Source organism: Epinephelus moara, chromosome 22 (assembly GCF_006386435.1).
Source record: "Epinephelus moara isolate mb chromosome 22, YSFRI_EMoa_1.0, whole genome shotgun sequence".
In the NCBI taxonomy this organism is placed as follows: domain Eukaryota; kingdom Metazoa; phylum Chordata; class Actinopteri; order Perciformes; family Serranidae; genus Epinephelus; species Epinephelus moara.
The window spans coordinates 24,832,214-24,851,079 of record NC_065527.1 but is presented as its reverse complement, the minus strand read 5'-3'; the positions used below and the strand labels follow the sequence as shown (position 1 = coordinate 24,851,079).

The following is an 18,866-nucleotide window of genomic DNA, read 5'->3' as shown; positions in this document are numbered from 1 at the left end:
TACAACAGCATAATAGGAAGCTTGTATTTTCTGTGATGTTTAGTAAATCAGTTAAAAATGCACGAGGCTATGGTTTCCATCTTGGAGAACTGTGCAGTTGCTGCAAAATCAGGAGATTAAAATGTGGCTTTTGGATACATGTTCATGTCTCCAAATTGTTTTCTTTGCAGTGATTGGTGCTGTGGGATTGTCTTAGATGATGTAGTATTTAAAAGGGTTTGGTCCACATCTCTCGTTGCAGTATCCATAGAAACCCTATGCAATCACTTCAGGAAAAAAAAGAACACCATTTGAAAGCGTAGTCTCTGGTGGTTCTGACTTTAAAGTTATTCCTGAGGCTTATGGAGATAGATTTCTGAGGGCAATTTCCCTAAGCTTCAGCAATTATGACATGATTTCATCTTGTACATGTCATCTTTTCTTTTTCCTTTACCAAATCTATAATAGAGGGAAACATGATTGGTTAATGAATTTGATGTCAGCTTATATCATCTTTCAGGCATTAGATTGTACAGTGGTAATGCTCACGTACTGAGAAGGCTTTTTCATTTACTTGAAAAGTACTTGACTGAGTCTGCAAAGTGCATGATGAAGTGTATGTTTATATTGTGTTGGGAACACATGGCAACCAAACTTACAGACATCATTATTTGTATTTCTTTCATTTTCCCATATCACTTTCTGGGAAATGTTTTTAAGTAAAAGTACATCACCATGTTTTGATTGTAATACCCACACTGTCCATCACAAAGTAACAACAGGAAGTAAAAATGTCAAAAGGGGAGGAATTTTACTCAGTCAGCTTTAATCTGCTGATGCTTAAAGAGAAATTAAACAGATACACATTACATAATCGGTAATCTCTGGTGATATCATAACAAAAATTGCAAAACAATACTCAAGCTATGTAAATCTATGAAAACAATTCTCACTCCAGCAGATTTGGATGCTCTAAAAGACCCTAATGATTAGCAACTTCTCCAACTTCCAACAACAATATTTTCTCCCTTTTTTTCCCTTTTCCCTCAGCCTCCTGGAGCAGAAGATGTTAGACATGGAGATGCGACACCGCGAGGAGCTGGAGACGCTGAAGCAGGAGAAGGGGAGTCTGCAGGCCCTGGTGGGGAGGCAGAGCGGGGTTATCGGGGAGCTCGAAGCCCAGCTGAGCCGGGCCACAGGAAACAGCACGGCCCTGCAGAGACAGCAGCAGGAGATGATGGATACCGTCCACAACCTGCTCAACCTCTGCTCCAAAGACGGAGGTAAGCTTACTGGAATCTAAGTGTCTCACGCTGGGAGGTTTGGAACTTTTTCAGCAATTCCAAGTGTAAATACGGTCTTACACAATAGTGATCACGTAAGAGCACATTTTGGCTAGTTGTATGGTGCTGAGTATGGAGACGAAGGAAGTCACAACCTGTTAGAAGTGTTAGTAAATGTTTAACCAAATCGAGAAGCCTGATAGCCGAGCAAAGCCACTGAGAATTGACTGAGCCCAGCAGCTCATAGCTGGACCAATCAGGGAAATACCAGGAATGGTGAAGATTATGGCAACAACAAGCACTGCTGTGTTTTCAAGATAAACTGAGTGAAAAAAAGAAATCAAGGACAACGTGGACATAAAACATGACTTACCAATTGTGTGTCCTTTTCTGTCTTTCTTCCTTTCTTATTTAAAAAAATGAAACAAACACACACAATAGACATAAGGCACCCAGTACCATTTACAGAAACTAAGAGAAAGAAAGACAGGCGATTGGTAGAACTCCAGTCCAATGCTGTCATTTAACAGCAGTATTGGCAAAACAGAAAACTGCCCCTTCTGCCAGGAGGGTCAAGGGTGAAAAAAGAGCAAATGAACAAACAAAATCAAAGAAGACAACAACAATTACAGAAAACGCAAATAGGTTGGGACTGCCAGAATATCGGTCAGTATACAGTGTAAGGCAACATTTGCATAGAATAAAGATAGAGCAAAGTAGCAGAGCTCATGAGTTATACACTTTGGTCTCGTCTAGCAACATCGAAAACAGCTTCCAAAACCCTCTGGAAATTGTTTTATAAATTCCATTTGCTGAAGCAAATCTGTTGTATCATAGGGACAGAATGTATTTTGTTGCGCCATCTCCTCTAAAATGGGGATGATGGAGACTTCCAGCTTAGTAATATCAGTTCTTTAGCTGCAACCTTGATTGTGTTAGAAGGCAGCTTTTGATGGAAGGGAAGGGCCTTTATTCTGGCAGAGTAGCCAAATTTTGCCAAATTACAATCTGGCTGAATGTTTTTATTGGAAAACCAATTAAATATGTCATACCAGAAATGAGCTAGTACTGAAGAGCGCCAGGACAAGTGTGAGAGTGATCCTTAGGCAATATGATATCTATCACAGATGGTGGGTGTGTCTTTTTCTCGCCTAAAAGTTATTCTGTGTTTGATTATAGTGAATAGTTTAGGTGTTATTTGACATTGCCAGAAGTTGCAGCTATGGTTTTAGTTAAGGCTCGTTCACATTACACGATTTTCACCCTGATTTTGCGTTGCGGAGACTATTGTAATCTTTTGAGTGTTCATACCTGGCGACGTGTGTTTCTGTCATCGGGAGTCTCGCCAACTGCGTTACGACCTGTGTGTGCACACCACAAGATTTCTCCACCGAGCCCTCGCCGACAGAGCCCCAGATAATGCGGTGATGTGACCAAACTACGTTTTTTAACTTGGAGACGACACATCGTAAAGGCATGGATATTCCTCCCAGTGTTGAATCAGATCTGCCTCCAGGACCTGGGTCCAAACACAACGCGCTCCCCGTGATCCTGAGGATGCCGCCATTGTTGTTGTTGCTTGCCGGCTTGTCAGTGTTGCCAGATCTTGGGAGAGAAACAAGCAACCAGAGCTATGGAAACAAGCCCAAAAGAAGCAACTGCTGACATAATATCATGCTTTTAAATAACTTATTAGACAGATATATATAGAGGAAGGCAACGTTCAGAATGCAAGCCCAAATAAACAACTCCACTTTAGAAACAAGCCCAAAGTCACGTCTAATAAGCGGACCTGGCAACCCTGCGGCTTGTCCTCCCCACATTTCTTCCGTCCTCCTGCGTGCTGACGTGGGACGTATCCTGCCTCTCATTGGCTGATGCTCTATGTCAGTCGTGTCAGACTTCTCCAGTTTTCTAGCATGCCAGATATCCAGTCCCAGTCACAGATGAGGGGGCGACGTGTTCGTAGACTTGTTCACACATGAGGACTCGTCGTGGCAGACTATCTGCCGACTCACCTCCGACCCAAGGTGGCTCTCAAGATCATCTGCGACGTCAAAATCGCGGTGAAAATGGTACAATGTGAACTAGGCTTCAGTTAGCTCCAGAGATTGTCTGTTGGTCATTCTAACAGCTATAAGATAGATTTCCATGACATTTTGTACAGACATTCATTGTCCCCAGAGGATGGGGCCTCCTGACTTTCATGATCTTCTGACTTTTCCATTGGTGCCACCATGAGGTTGTCATTTATGGTTTTAAGTGGAATATCTCAACCGCTATTGGATGAGTTGCCGCAACATTTTTTTAAGATATTCATGTCCCCTTCGGGATGAATTTTCAATCCCTCCGGATAAAGACTTTTCACTTAGTGCCATTAGACTGGCTGTAGACTCTTCACAAAGAATGGATTGCAGCTGCTAATAGCATCATGAATTGCAAATCAATTGCGGCCATTATCTGCCCCATCTCAAGGTTTGGTTAATGAAAGATATTGTGCTACTTATATTACAGTGCGAACACACCCATCAAGTTTTGCAGCTGATTGCAATCATCCATGTCGCCAAGTATGAATGTTGCCTTTGCGCCAAGAACACAGTGGGCAGTGCTTTGACCGCAGACCACAGGTCCCGACCATCGAGATGCAGAGGCTACTCAAAATTTTGTCATTGTGCTTCAGTTACCACCAACTCTCCGAAGACGCCAATAATTTTACTGTTAATGCACGTGGCTATTAGTGCTAATCTTTGTGAATCGGACTGTTCTTGCATAGATGTTACCTAATTAATATACATGCAAGTAGTGCTATTTGCTTGGCAGCAATTAGGGGTACATTTCACCCTTTGCAGGTGCTTTGAGAATTACATGGTTTCTGTGCAGGTTTAGTGGTCGCAAAAGCCATGCAGTCCTTTAGTGAATTTTCCCGTTAGTCTTGTTTCACTTTAAAACCCAGAAGCAAAATGAAGGGCATACACTGTGCAATGACTTGGTCCAACCAGGCGAAGAAAGGTTTATGTTTCAGTGGAGGAGAGTGTCCGTCATTCATCTGCTGATTAGTTATAGACAGATCCAAATGTTGTCTACCCCCACTAGCAATGACCCTAACCCTAGAAAATGCCTACTGACCCTTGCCAGACCACAATTTGCAAAGCAAAGTTTGTACATGGGCTGTTCGAAGCTTGAACTGTGAGGCAGCACTCAACTTGTTTTGGAATACTTGCTTCCTCTGGTCAGATGTTACTGATACACCATCTTAGATTTTACAATCCTTATAAAATTATGATGACACCAGTTCTATAAACTTTACCCCACACTGAGAGACACAGGGATGCAATGGCTATTAATTCCTGCATCACTGAGAGCAGCATGAAGAGAGAAACATGGTTCTTATTGTAACCCGGTATGCTCCTGTTAAAGAGGTTTGGTGCCTCTCATAAACCAGCATGGTGCTCCTTTTTTTTGTTGCAACAGTCACTTTTCACGCTTTAACTTCATAAAGTCTGTGCACACGGCTTCACTGAAACGTTAAGCATGACTCTGGGTATGAAGTAATAGGCTTATTTTATTCCTCTGAGTCTCTCCCTTTTGTTAATACACGTCCAGGGATTTCCCTTTTGGCCCTATGTTTGACCTGACAGCAATGCAAGCAACTGAACTCATTTACCCCCTTCTCAGCCATTTAAATGCTGAACCCACTTGATCCTAACATTGGCCTTAAATCGCATTGGTCACAGGAGATTTGACATGAATGTCTGTGTCGGGGGAATAGTTGCAACTTCATTTTCATTTTTGGATTTCCTGCAGAGACTCCTTGAGACCCCACAGTGCTTCCTGAGGTTTCCCATCAGACAGGAAGCAGCAATGGTATGACGGGGTGTAGGAGTCATGAGCAGATAACTACTGCACATGATTAACACATGCTTTGTATTTATCACGCTGCTCCCTTTTGTAATTTTAATGTGGCATGCAATAAAGGTCACAAACAGCCTCTGCTCACACTCCATCTGTTTAGTCTGGATTTGTGTATGTTACATTTAATTACCAGAGGTCTCTTAAGGCCATTTTGGCTTGACTCATCATCATTTTTGCATTCTTCAAGCTGACATTCAAGTGTGTCCTCATGCAACACTTCTGGCTCTCTACTTTACTGGCTTTGTAATGTGCCAAGCTTGATTTAATTTTCTGTATATTGTGCTTTTCTAGCCTTTATTTTGCCACCATTTCTGCTATTTTCAGTGTCAGCAGGGTCAGTCAAGCGCGGTACCACTACCGTCCTGCTGTCTGTGATTGGTGGCTGCCCTAATGGGAGTCGATAGAAATGGAACATGGCCGCTGTTGCTCTGTGGTTGGTCCTTTCCTCCTCCATGGTGGTGTTCAGGGTTGAGGCGGGCTTGTGGGTCAGAGGTCTCCCCTTTCGTCACCCCAACCCGAATAAGTCAAACTGTAATAGCTCCTGTGGGACACCCCGTCCCAAGGAGGTGAAGGAGTAGGTACATCTCACTGATCACTGACGCACTGCCCCTGTTTTTCGACAGCATTTAAAACACAGAAGCAGCAGAGTTCTCTTTTTTCCATCTTCAGGGGAGGGCTTTTGTTTGTTTGTAAAACGGATTAGTGTTTTCATTTGAGGAAAGGGTTAGAATTTCATGCCATGGAGTGGCGTCTGCTTGCGTTTGGTGTTGTTTTGAAAACTGAGCCTGAGCATTTCCTTTAAAGCATGGACTCAAATCATCTTTGACTTTGCTTTTGCTGAAGTGGATACTTAGAAAAGGGAGTTTTAACACTAAATCTCCATAAACTTCCTTTTTTCCAGCCGTTCATGCATGGTTTTTCCTAAAATTAAGGTTTCCAGTGTGTTTTCGAACCGTTTGCAGTGCAAACTGAGGGCCGGGAAGATATTTTTGATGTGGCCAGATACGGCAGTGGAGCTCTTGTTTAGGTTGTAATCATTACCCAAACCTCATTAGGGTGCAATGAGCCACACACTGTTATTAACGGTAATTGATCTCAGCTTTGGAACACTGTAAAAATTTCTGGCTGCTAAATATGATTTTGTTTTACAGTGTTCTATTATCCCACTAAATGAATGACATTCATCATTTTTACAGCTGCTTACTCAGAGTCGAAGAAAGTGGAATTATTTTAGGGTTCCATTCAAAGCCTCAAAAATGGCATTTGCGGGTAGTAATGCCTCAATACAACAGCAAGCTAAACCACTTCATTAGACATCACTTTACGATCCAGACCACATTTTTGAGTGCTGTACAAGATTATTATTTTTTTGCTTCACTGAACAGCAGAATGAGTTGACACTTATTGTTGCAAAGACTATGTAAAGTGTGCGCCTCTTGCAAGTCACCTCAGTGACCTGCCTAAAAGAATTGTACCTCTCACCTTTATTTTCACAAAGGGAACTAGACTAATTTATTTTATGTGTTTGCACACGTCTGTTCAAACTGCTAAATGCAGCACCTTGTTTTAGAGCCATTTAATAAGACAGTAGATACCAGTTCCAGGCATCAGACTTGGTTAGTCGATTTATTGCATTCACATGAGCTGTCTAAATATCTAAATTATTCCTATGAAGACTGTAGGGCTACAGTGCTGTGCATAAACTGTATACTGTAGGCCAGCTTGAGTGAAAATATGAATATAATATATAGATATTATTATAGTGTCAACATATCTGCTGTTATGTTCTGCAATATTGCCCAAAAATTGTCTTGAGTATCCCTCGATAATGCCTTTTAAATATGACAATGATTACACCTGCAGTAAAGTGGAAGTCAACAACTTTTTAACGACCTAGCACGCTAGCTAGCTAGTTATTGCTTTCTACTTATCAACCGCTAAAGGATAAAGCAATAATGACTCTATGTTTACACATTCATATGATGGTCTGAAGACAACATCATATAACAGAGATAGCTAGCTAGTATGCTGTGTAGCCACTGGTATCAACTGTTTAGAGCGGTGAAGAGGAGCTGATTAAAATAGTGTAACATCATCAGCCTAGCAAAATGTCAGCAATTTGGCAATATTTTATACTGGGAACTCCAATGATTAGTCGTATTTTTTTATGACTGACAGTTAAATTAGACAATAAAGAAAGTTCTATGGCTTTTATCCTCTGTTTGTTCATGTTTTACCTGAACCATGCCATTCAACAATGACAGCAATCATTTCACATCTATACAGGCCTTTTTGTACACAGCTGTTTTTTAACACAGTTGTATTGGATTGGTATTAGCCGATGCGGCCAGTTCAGAAATCAGAATTGTTATCGGGGGGGGAAATGGTATTGAAACATCTTTACCAATTAGACACCAGAGGTGAATTTGACCAGGTTTAGACTTTTTAAATTCTTGGCTGAAGGGAAAGATTGTAGTTTTGGTTGAATTGCACCCCTCTTTAATCAGGGATGTGATCTTTTTGGATCAATCTGGAAATTCCGGATTTTCCAAAAAAGTGTGTCCTGTGTGAATCAAGTGAATCCATTTTGGGGAAGAGGGGGTTGAGCTGCCTGAGCGAAATGAAAAAGATTTAAGGACATCAAAAGGCTCATATGCTTGAAGATTGTTTTTCCTTGCCAAGTATCCAAGAGGAAGTTTTTTGCATTCAGCTCAAACTCAACCTGCCAATTTTAAAAGCACAGCTGTGAGCGGGAGGACTGTGACTAGTGCTGGGAGACATAACATTAACAGGATTTCACTCTAAAAAGGGGAAACTGCTGACATGGGGTTTGCAACAGAACTATGCACATTGTTTGATGTAAACTTATTGAATATTCAAAGTGCATAGAAGCTATAGTTACCTGCATCTAAAGTGCTAATGGGCTGGTGAAAGCCACTTAAATCTCATGAATCTTGACACATTTCTCAGACGCTGTCACACAAAAACCATAGTCCTCTTCATATGTTAAACAAGGACTACACATGGTTGTTGTAAAATGTACTGTGGGAATGAACTGGTATTTTATAGGGCTTTGCATCTTTCATATATGAATACACCAGAGAAATTCATTGGATCATGCATGGAATCACTTAAACTCTCAGAGGCATTTAGAGACTGATTATAGTCACATGGGAGCAGTGATGTCTACGGCAGTCCATTTAGCTCCATTACTCACTCTCTTTAGTCCGAGTATTTGGGCTCATTTGGCAAGGGTACTGATTTATGCAAACACCCAAGCCCTGCTGGTCTTTTCACATGAACCCCCTACTGAATACGAGTCCCCACTGAACCGCAAAATATTTTCTGTAAATAAATATCGGGACATAAATAATATTTGCAGAGCTGGGCAGCAAGCTGTTCAAGGGAGCCGCTCCTACACTTGAGCATCGAGTCCCTCGGCAGACAGTCTTAATCCTCCGAGGGAGATCTCAAGGGCGATTGTGAAATGATTGTTCACACTGTTACAGATCGAATACCAGAAAGTTCCCCTCTGTCAGTGATGTCCCTGGCCTTTAAAATGTGCCCTGCTGTCTGCTGGCTTGGGGTAAATTACCGCCTGACAGGGCCGCTCTTTGTTGTATTAAAGTCTGGAGCGTGAGGTCCACTCTGTCAACCTGTCACAGCAGGAGATTCTTGTCATTGACACTCAATACTTTGTCGAAATGCTCAGATAGTACACCCAAACAAGCGTCCTGCTTCCACCGGGATGTTCTGCGCTCAGGAGGGGGCATCAAAGCGAAGGCTAAAGATCGCTGACACATTTCACTTTCCCCTGACATCTTCTTTGACTCAACAATTACAACAATAAAAGCAGTGGCGTGAAATCGAGATGAACCCCTCATATGGGAGGAGAAGTAGAGGAAGAAAGAGGAGAGAGTGAAAAAAAAAAAACGGAAGGAATTTCCATCAATATAACAAGGGCTTGCAAGGTAAATACAAACCACTTGTTATAACAGGAACTTGAAATTTATAGCTTGTAGTATTTTGTCCTTAGCCCCTTGCTTGGTTTCAAAATAGTGCTGCCATAATTATCTGCAGATGGAAATGGATGCAGCTGCTCTGTCAAAGTCTAAGGGCCTCTCTCTTGGTGCAGGAGATCATCCAGTCGATGAACTGCTTTTCTCTTGTTAATAAGTTAGTCGCCCTCAGATTCTATCTGTCTGTTACAAGATATTCACAGTGAGACCTCACAGATCAGCTTCTGCCTCAGACTCCTTTTATATTTTCTCCTCTGAGATGTACACATCTGAAATATGATAAATTGCTCTGTTAAGGGTTTGCTCGGAATTTGTGACTTCATTAAACATTATGTATGATAAGTATGATTTACATACTTGTCTAACACAAGAGGTTGCATGAGTTCTATTCTTGTGTCTGTATCTGGTGTATGAGGCGTTTATTTGATCCCTTCTTAAGATACAAAATAGTGTGGCACCAACACACCTTAGCTTTGGCATCCTATAAGTCAAAGTCTGACAGTGACTGTGTTTCTGAAAAACAGATGGCTTATGCTAGCTTAATATAAAGACTTGTAGCAGAGTGAGACATGTATAGCTGCAGGCACATCTTGCTTAAAGCATACACGACATGCCTCTACAACCTGCGCCCACCACTGGACAATACAAACCCAAAGAGAGGCCATTAAGGGTAGGGTAAGGGTGATGGTAATGCTTACATCTCGTTACTTACAAAGTGAGTCACGTCTTTATGTATAGGCTAATGAATTATAAAGTGGATTATTGCTACGTTTGCTCTCATATTTATTCACAATAGTGTTGCACTGTAGCAGGGTTCAGATAACTGTTGTGATGGGGTATAGCAGCAGACACATTTCGTTTCAATGCCCCTATAAAGTGCACCCACCACTAGTACAAGACAAACCCACCACCATTATCTGAACCCTGCTATGCAAGGCCTAACCCTAACCTTAACCGTGTCTCTTTTAACCTAATACTTTATAGCCAGCTTAACGCTAACTTAGCATTTTTGTTGGGGCTTCTGCTTCCGGCGAGGGGGACAAAAGAGGGTGATCATAGACTGATGTAAATGTATGGAGGGCAAGTCATGAAGCTAGTGGGCGGGTCAGGTTGTGGCTCCAGCTGCAGCCATACCCACTCAAGCAGAGTGGAGAGCCTAGCACACCATAAATTTGAAAACTGACTTCCCATAGTCATATCGCCTTGAGGTTTCCATACAATCAGCAACAACGCCAGGAAGTCACTGTTCCTAGTCAATGCTTAACAGGGAATATCTGTTGCCCATGGCATTGAGTACACCTTGTCCAATCCATACACAGACATGAATTTAAACTGTGGTTTTAAATACATGTTTTAGATAAACAAGATCTGTGTTACTTAGTGAGCTTTAGAGGTACTGCTGTTGGAGAGAGCCAGGCTAGCTGTTTCACCCTACGTCCAGTCTTTATGCTAAGCTAAGCTAATTGCCCTCTGGCTACAGCTCCAAATTCAAGGCCATAGACATGAGAGTGGTATCAATCTTTTTATCTTACTATTGGCAAGAAAATGAATAACCATATTTCACAAAATGTCAGACTATTCCTTTAAAATAACAGCTATTGATTCTCATCAGAGATCAAATACAATTTGCAATGCTTAGTTACCGAAGGGCTTCAACTAAGTTTAGTTGTGCATCATTTCTCTTTATAGTAACAATGTTTCTGTTATTTCTTGTGCACCCACAGTTGTGCCTAATAGCACAAAGGCTATTGAAGAGAAGAAGTTTCGCGACTGTGCCGACCACTACCAGGCTGGCTTCCATAAGAACGGAGTCTACACCATCCAGATCGGCCCTCAGGAGACCAAAAAGGTGAGAAGCTACGATACCTTACAGCTGGCGGCTTGCTGTAACGTGAAAATATCTGCCTTTTCATCACTTCTACGTTGTTCTGTCATTGTGGCTTTACAGGAAGTAGGAATACTGAAAGCTGAAAATGCACGTGGCAGCTTTGTGAGTGCAGGAGTTTAGTAGGGGGGTGAGGTGTGAAACAGGACACTGCTCTGATCAGGATGGTAACAAATGTACACGTGTGTGTGTGTGTGTGTGTGTGTGTGTGTGTGTGTGTGTTAACCTCTACACTATGCTTACATACTCTTGATTGATGGGAGTGATGATTTAATAAGTCAGACGTTGGCAGAAGGTTTGCATGTGTGGATTTCTCTCTCTCAAACTCAAACAAGCGAGTCACAGAAATGTGAATTTGTTATGTTATTTAAGTTAAACACCTTCTGAGTCGTTGGCAGCTCCCATATACTCAACAATGTGTTTGTGGCACATTATATCTAGCCACATAAGCACACAGGCAAAAATAGACAAACACCAAAGGGCGATTCTTTAACGTTTGAGATTTTTGTGTGTAAGAAAAGCACAAACACATTTTTAACACATAAAAATGTACACCTGTCTTTTGGGGTTACTGTCATCCACCACACTGAACCGTATGTAAAATTCAGTTTTGTTTTTATTTTTCTAATTTGTAAACTAGGTGAGCACAGCAGTAGTCATGTGACAGGAAAGCACATGGCCAGAGGATTATTCTAAAATCCAGAATAGGTTAATTGGCTGCCATTCACAAACACTCCATATTTTATTTTCTTCATTACAAATTATAAGAAAAACATGTTATATTGTGTATTTTGTGTATATTTAATGCTGATGCTAAAATGGACAGCAAGCTAACATATCATACTTATTTTTTGTAAATGTGACAAAATGTAATTTTTACAGCAGTAATTTCAGTCACTTTGTTTATAATGATGGTAATGGAAATAACGATGCCAGTACCATATTGTATTAATACATTTCTCTAAATATGTGTTAGATTTTCTAAAAGTTTCCAGACCAAAATAGACCATAGATGAAGTATAACTCACATACTGATTATATCAGGAAAAAATATGTTGATTATAGCTTGAGTTCAAGTATTGCTGGTATGTGTGTGCGTTTTTGTGCATGTGTACTATGAATGATGAGCTGGTCTTAGGGAAAATGATTCTGTCAAGGGTACTTCCTTAATTATACCCAGACTGCGTTCATGTGTGTTCAGCTGTGTGGGCTAGCTGAGGTGAGAGACCTTCTCCGCTCCACCCTGGGGTCTCCTCAAAACAGAGAGCAACACTGCAGATAGAGCACCAGCCAATGCGTTATCAGCTTACACACGCTGAGGTCCAAGGTTAAGGGCCACATTACACCCAGGACCTCCACTTTGATCGTGGAGAAACAAGCCCACCTGATGAGGAACATCTCCAGGGAGTTGGTGAGGGATAAGGAGATGCTGATTAAGTTTGAGGAGGACACAGATACGTCGCATTCCCAACGATGATTCATCATGAAAGCTGGGAAAAGGAGTGTCCGAAACCAAAAAATTGTCCAAATGACCCTTCATTGTTTAAATGCCGCTGAGAGTCATGTTGAATGTTGGATTCATTAGCTTGTTAGTTAAATTGCTTCTACTGAATCTTGAAAAAATGTACAAAGACCTGTGGGTGCTATCATTGTTTCATTACCTTCATACATGTGTTTTCCCACCCTCCTTTTTCTCTCAATTTCTAATTGTGTAGGTGTATTGCAACATGGAAACAGCCGGTGGTGGTTGGACGGTCATCCAACGCAGAGAAGACGGCAGTGTGGACTTCCAGAGAACGTGGAAGGAGTACAAAATGGTGAGACGAGACAAATGCCTGCAGACAGACACTTTCTGGCATGCAGACACTCATCCGTATCCATTAAAAGCAAGATGGTCCTTTAAACACAAGACGAGTGACTCAACACACACAAAAATGGACACTCATTCATATCCATCAAGCATAAATTACGAAACTGTGAGACGAGGAAAACATCCTGCTTTATAAATACACTTCCGTAGGGGGGATTATGACAAATAGCGTGTGCTTTTTGGCCTCGACTGAACATGCTGAAAACTAAGAGGCAGCATCCACTCATCCAGATGTCCTTCCTCCTCAGCAATAGCTCCCCCGTCGGTTTTGTATTAGAAATATTGTCTGGGGTGTCGGCGACTTGCTCCGCTCCTCAACCGAGGCTTCAGTGAAGCCTGCTGTTATTCTTCCTCTTCTCCAACAGGAAATTATTACCTAAATCTGCAAACAATACATTTGTTTAGTCTCTACAGCGCTGTGCCAGGTGTTTCATCTGTTTGTCATCAAGGAGAAATGTATGCATTTCTGCAGTAAGGGTGTTAACATTTCAGAGCCTACACTGTGTTTAGACAGTGAATTGGATATATTATTGCTGGCAGTTGCATTGCTAGTGTTTGCTCTGGGAGTCACCTGTGTATACCTTCCACTAGCTGTCAGTTTATTGTCAAATGGACTATGTTCCCTCTATCCCCCTGTAATCTGCTTTGTGTTTCCAGTTTAATTATTTCCCCCTGTCTCGCTGCTGTTGATGTACAATTTACCAGTCAATGGTAAAGGATTTCAGAGACTGTGGGACATAACATGCAAGACATATCCCAGGTTAGATCAAATAAGAGCACTTAAATGTCCAGTTGTAGGACTTAGTGAGATATATAGGCAAAAATGGAATATAATATGATATAATAAGTATGTTTTCTTTAGTGTAGTATCACCTGAAACTAAGAACATTTGTGTTTTCGTTACCTTAGAATGAGCTGTTTATATCCACATCGGGAGCAGGTCCTTGTCCAAGGAGATTGCCATGTTGCACCTCCATGTTTCTAGAGTAGCCCAGAATGGACAAACAAAACCCTGGCTCTAGAAATGGCCATTCACATTTTCGCGCCGCCCACTGCAATAAGTGATCCCTCTGTGACAAGAAACCTCTGCGGGTAATTCGGCCCCTGGTTAAAACCTCCTGATCAAAGAACGCTGATGGAATTCTAAAAGGTAGATGTTTCAGCTGGTTGTAGTCTGCAATCCTCGCTGCTAAAGGCCACTGAATGCCCCTATATCTTACATACACACTGTTGCCTTAACTGGGACTGAACACTGGCAAAAAAAGAGCACAGGAGAAGAAGAAAGTCAAGATAATTTAAGGTCTAAAAGGTAGCCACCAATGAGACACACATGGAAACCCTCCAGCTTTGAACAGGTGTCATGGAGAGCATGGAGTGCATTACAGTACACGAGGGCACACTCATGGACCTTGGCCGACATTTACAGTGCTGATCTAACAGCTTAGTATTACTGTTCCTCTCCTTGAAAAGCCTGGAGGTGATCGATGGTGTTTTATTGTGTTATTAATTTTCTCATTCTTGGTCTCCAGAGGCTTGTGCTCACAGATTTAATGTACTTGGAGGATTTGTAAATCTTTCAGTAACAACTGACATGTTTCTTTGTGGGACCATGGAGAGAGTTTTGGCAACGGGTATGAAGTGCACATGTTTAAATGTGATCTTAACCATCTCATGTTTGTAATTGCATTACTAGGAGACCACATATCACAGGAGACCTTGCAAATTATATTCACAACTCTCTTTCATCTTATCAGTATGTGAACATGGTGCTTACGGAACAATGGTTCACGGCAATTGTTTTACAAGTACCCAACGGTAAATAGAAAGCTCAACTAATTAACTTGCACCTTCACAATAACCATTAATTAATGGTAATTAATTGCTAAATATAATAAACAACAGTTTAAACATTAATCTTCTGCCACTCTGAAGGCTTTTACACACCAGGAGAGTGATTAATTCATACACCAGTATATTTTTTTAAACTTTTGTTTTTGTCTTGAGCAATTTTACACAGAACACAAATACTACATGGCAAAAAAGTGATGTAATGTTTTCTTCGGAACAAGCGCTTTCATTGGGGATCAACACATCGACCAATCATTTGCAGCCTTTACCTATAAGGATTATGAAACATTAAGTTTGTGTACCTAAGTAATTTGATTAGACAAGAAGCATTCCATGAGGCCTCATAAAGAGTACAGCATCACTGGGATATTTAATAATGCACTTGTCACGCCACTTTACAGGTGCTCTAAACTGTTAATTACATTAACCATTAATTAGCCTACATTAAGTGTCTTCGTAACAAGCTTTGCATCGCAGATAAGAACCTATTGCCACAAATAACTTTTGAGTTAAATTATAAATGATTGTCAGAAGAGAGCGCAGAGAAGAAAAGAAAACAGGATACTTCACTTTAAACCTCCAGGTGTGCTCATATGTCATCAGCCGATGTTGCAACATACTGTCTGATCGAGCTATTAACTCATCTGACTGAAACATGCCACCAAAGTGATTGTCAACAGACTTATTTCAATGGTTGCAAAATAAATGCAAACCTACAAATAAATGCACATGATTCAAAGTAGCTAGTCTGTGGTGACATGTTTATACATTTTCCTACGAAAAGTAATGCACTAAAAATTGTATATATATCCCACGTAATCATGAGCCAGCACTTTGTGTGTAATCCACATATTAGGTAGGACTGCAATCACGTGGCCAATACACTGAGGGGAGTAAAGAAGAAAGCAGTCTGTGTAAGGAGGCAGGTTGGGGTGGTAGATGGGTCACACAACACAAGAGTTTCCCCAGTAGACCGGTCTACAGAATTATGTGAACTTTGAGTCATTTTAAGTTACGTCGTCACCACGTTTCTTTTGATAAAGCTGATCTACATAACTTTATGTTGAGTACGTAAGTTTACATTAAGTACATAGCATCATTCGTGGGGCACAAATTCATTAGATGTAAGAACAGTTGTACAAGAGTACGCTGAACATGTAAGCAAGCCAGTGTGTAGGAATGTTTGTGTTGCTTGGCAACGGTCCAGTCCATGTCTAATTGTGAACTAATTGTCTTGTTAGAGCCGAATAGATTAAAAAATCAACAAACAAATCATAATCTGTTGTCACTTATTACTGTTAACTACAATACAGTTGTGCTGTTGTACTGATTATCAGCACGGCTGTAATTATTTTCAGCGCTTGGCTGACCAAATCACCACTGATATCCAGGCTTGCTGATAATAACCGCATAGCCTCAAGTATGATATTGCTTAAACAACATGCAGGTTTCATAGTCTGAACGAAGACAGCAAACTTTATTTCAGTCAGGAGAGACAGAAGTCTTTGGCACTTGGACACTAGAGGGAGATTATTTGTGATCGGGGGACGTCTGAGCTTCAGCAAGATAAATCCCCCCATTGAGTCCAGACACTGTGGTGGTGGTGGTGTGATGACTCGATTGACAGCCCAAAACACTGACAGCCAGAGACAGAGTGTGAGCATGCACGCAAGGAGTGAATAGCAGGGTGAGGAAGAACGTTACAGCCTAAGCATGAAAAAGTATTGTCTTCCCAACTGAACTTTCGCGAGCGCTTCATTACCCCTTTTCACCTCGACAAAGGCAGAACATACCAGATCCACCCCTTCCGATCTTACTTTACAGAATTAAAGGCCTAGACATACACAGTGTGTCGACCAGAGGGTACTCAAATCCACTCAGAGCATTTTGCTGAAAGGGAACTCAATATAACAGCTTACTGTAGCTTGGTTCTATACAACAACTTACCAGGGACAGACTGCCAGACGCTGCTCGAGGTCAATATGATCCCAGTTGTAGTCCCAAATTCGCATCCCTTTCAGTGAATCTGCTTGTATAAAACCTTTGATACAGAGATTGCAACTAAGTATTTCACATTTTCATGCCATTTATTTGTCATGCCCCAGATGTGTAAGGACCTTTAAAGGTTTATATGACCTAGACAGTGTTGATTCAAATGTATAGAATTCATATTGTTAAATAACTTTATCCATAAGTTAATCCATTCATGAGAACATGAGGGCTGGTGCTGATGAAAGGTCCTCATGAGCTCATCTCATACAGCTGTGAGGGTACGTCATACAAAAAAGGTTGAGAACCAGTGTTACAGAGTATTGGATTCTTCCTGTAACTCTAGTTTATCTTTGTATGTGCAGTGGTTCCTGAGATTTACAGTGCTCAATGTTTACAATTACTTTTTTCCCACACAAAGTGATTTTAGCAAGTGTAACTGAAATGCAAACCATGCACTCAGTCCAACAAAATGACTAACCATCTCCTCATCTTTTCTGAGCTGAGTGATGTAGATCAGGTTTGCGTGTGAAGGCCCGTGAAAGAACCGGAACTACATAAAGGAAAACTGTCAACAGAGTTAGACTCGAAGCCTTTTCTTCAGCCAGGGTTCTTGAGATAAACCGCGGTCACAGTAGGAGGCATTGGACCGAGCTGAAAGACAGTCAGAGGGGAACATCTCATCAGGAGTGAGAAAGCGGTAATGGGCCCCAGTCACTTTCTCTTCCGCCCACTCGGCAGGACATGCCTAAGGCTCAAGGAATGCCCCATATTTACTTTCCCTCCTTCCCATTCCTCATCACTACACATGCTCAGCACAGACATAGACTTCTCCCTGACTTTGCCCCCCTAGCCCACTCCAGTCCACCCCCTTCTTTCCCAAACTTTAATGCAGCGGTCCAGACTATCCTGTCAGAGCTGTAATGTCATCCTGCTTCGTGATATTCACCTCTGCAATCCTCCTGCTCTTGCTGCTGTCAGAAGCACTTTGCCTGTGACCAGGAGCCACTCTGATCAAATACGAATTTTTGCAGTTGTTTGAAGGAGTATTCCGTGCATGCAGTGTATATTTTGGGAAAGAAGTCTTTAAGTAATAATGAGTTTAGCATGTGTGACTTGAGTGGACGACAGAAATGGAAAAAGGTGTGTGTCTATTTCAGCTGGTACCAATTTTAGGCACTTTTATTGGTAGGTAAGTCTATCCACGTGGAGGATCAAGCCAAAAGCAAGCTTAAAAAATATGTTAATATACAATTTGAGTAATGTGTGCGGCTTTTCACTGAGGTCTGGAGAAATGGGAGAGAACGCTGGGATGTTATGAGTTAATAGATCTATTTATGCAGCACCGAAAACATTTCTGCTGGTGGATAAACAACCACATTATTTATTATTAGGAGCCCTTTGTTCTGCTCTGATATCTGATTACCGAAAACAGCTCAATAAATAAATGAGAAAATTCTTTACCATTCATTTCACAACCCTCTAGTGTTAAGATTTTATCATTCTAGGAAAAGAAAAGAGATAACAATGAATAATCTGTGTTTTACAAAGAGTATTTTCCGCGCTATTTCCACACTGATTATTGTGCTTCTCTTCCTTCGTTGCAGGGTTTTGGGAGCTTGTCTGCAGAGCACTGGTTGGGGAACGAGTATGTTTACCAGCTGACCAGCCAGAGACAGTATGCCCTCCGTGTAGAGCTGACAGATTGGGACGGACACCAGGCCTTCTCACTGTATGACCGCTTCCAAATCGGCAGTGAGAAACAAAACTACAGGTAAGACTGCTCATGTTGCTGCTGGTCAATGGTGCCGGAAGCGGGGGGGCCAGGGGGCCATTGGCCCCCCCACTTTTACCCTCCTACCACATTATTTTTAAGCCGAATCAAAGGTCCCTATATTACATTACTTATGGTAAAAAAGACTTTCACTCTTCACTTCCACTCATACAGTAGGTAAAATACAGAGAGGGGCCATAGAGAGAAAGATACAGCCTCCAGCAGGCACTCAATTGTGCGCACCTGTTCCTGCGCACCAGCCCGGTAAAGCCTCGAGCATCCTCGGCAGGCTCCGGGTAGACTCTCA

At 41.5% G+C, this 18,866-nt stretch overlaps 1 protein-coding gene across 1 annotated transcript in view; it reads left to right on the top strand.

The window, feature by feature from the left end:
* angpt1 (angiopoietin 1) overlaps positions 1–18,866 on the top strand; it is a 78,613-nt gene that overhangs the window by 29,466 nt on the left and 30,281 nt on the right. The window contains exons 4-7 of the mRNA XM_050035134.1: positions 1,030–1,262; positions 10,918–11,042; positions 12,794–12,895; positions 18,393–18,559. Coding sequence (XP_049891091.1) covers positions 1,030–1,262; positions 10,918–11,042; positions 12,794–12,895; positions 18,393–18,559 — 627 coding nt within the window. The remainder of the gene's footprint in view (positions 1–1,029; positions 1,263–10,917; positions 11,043–12,793; positions 12,896–18,392; positions 18,560–18,866) is intronic.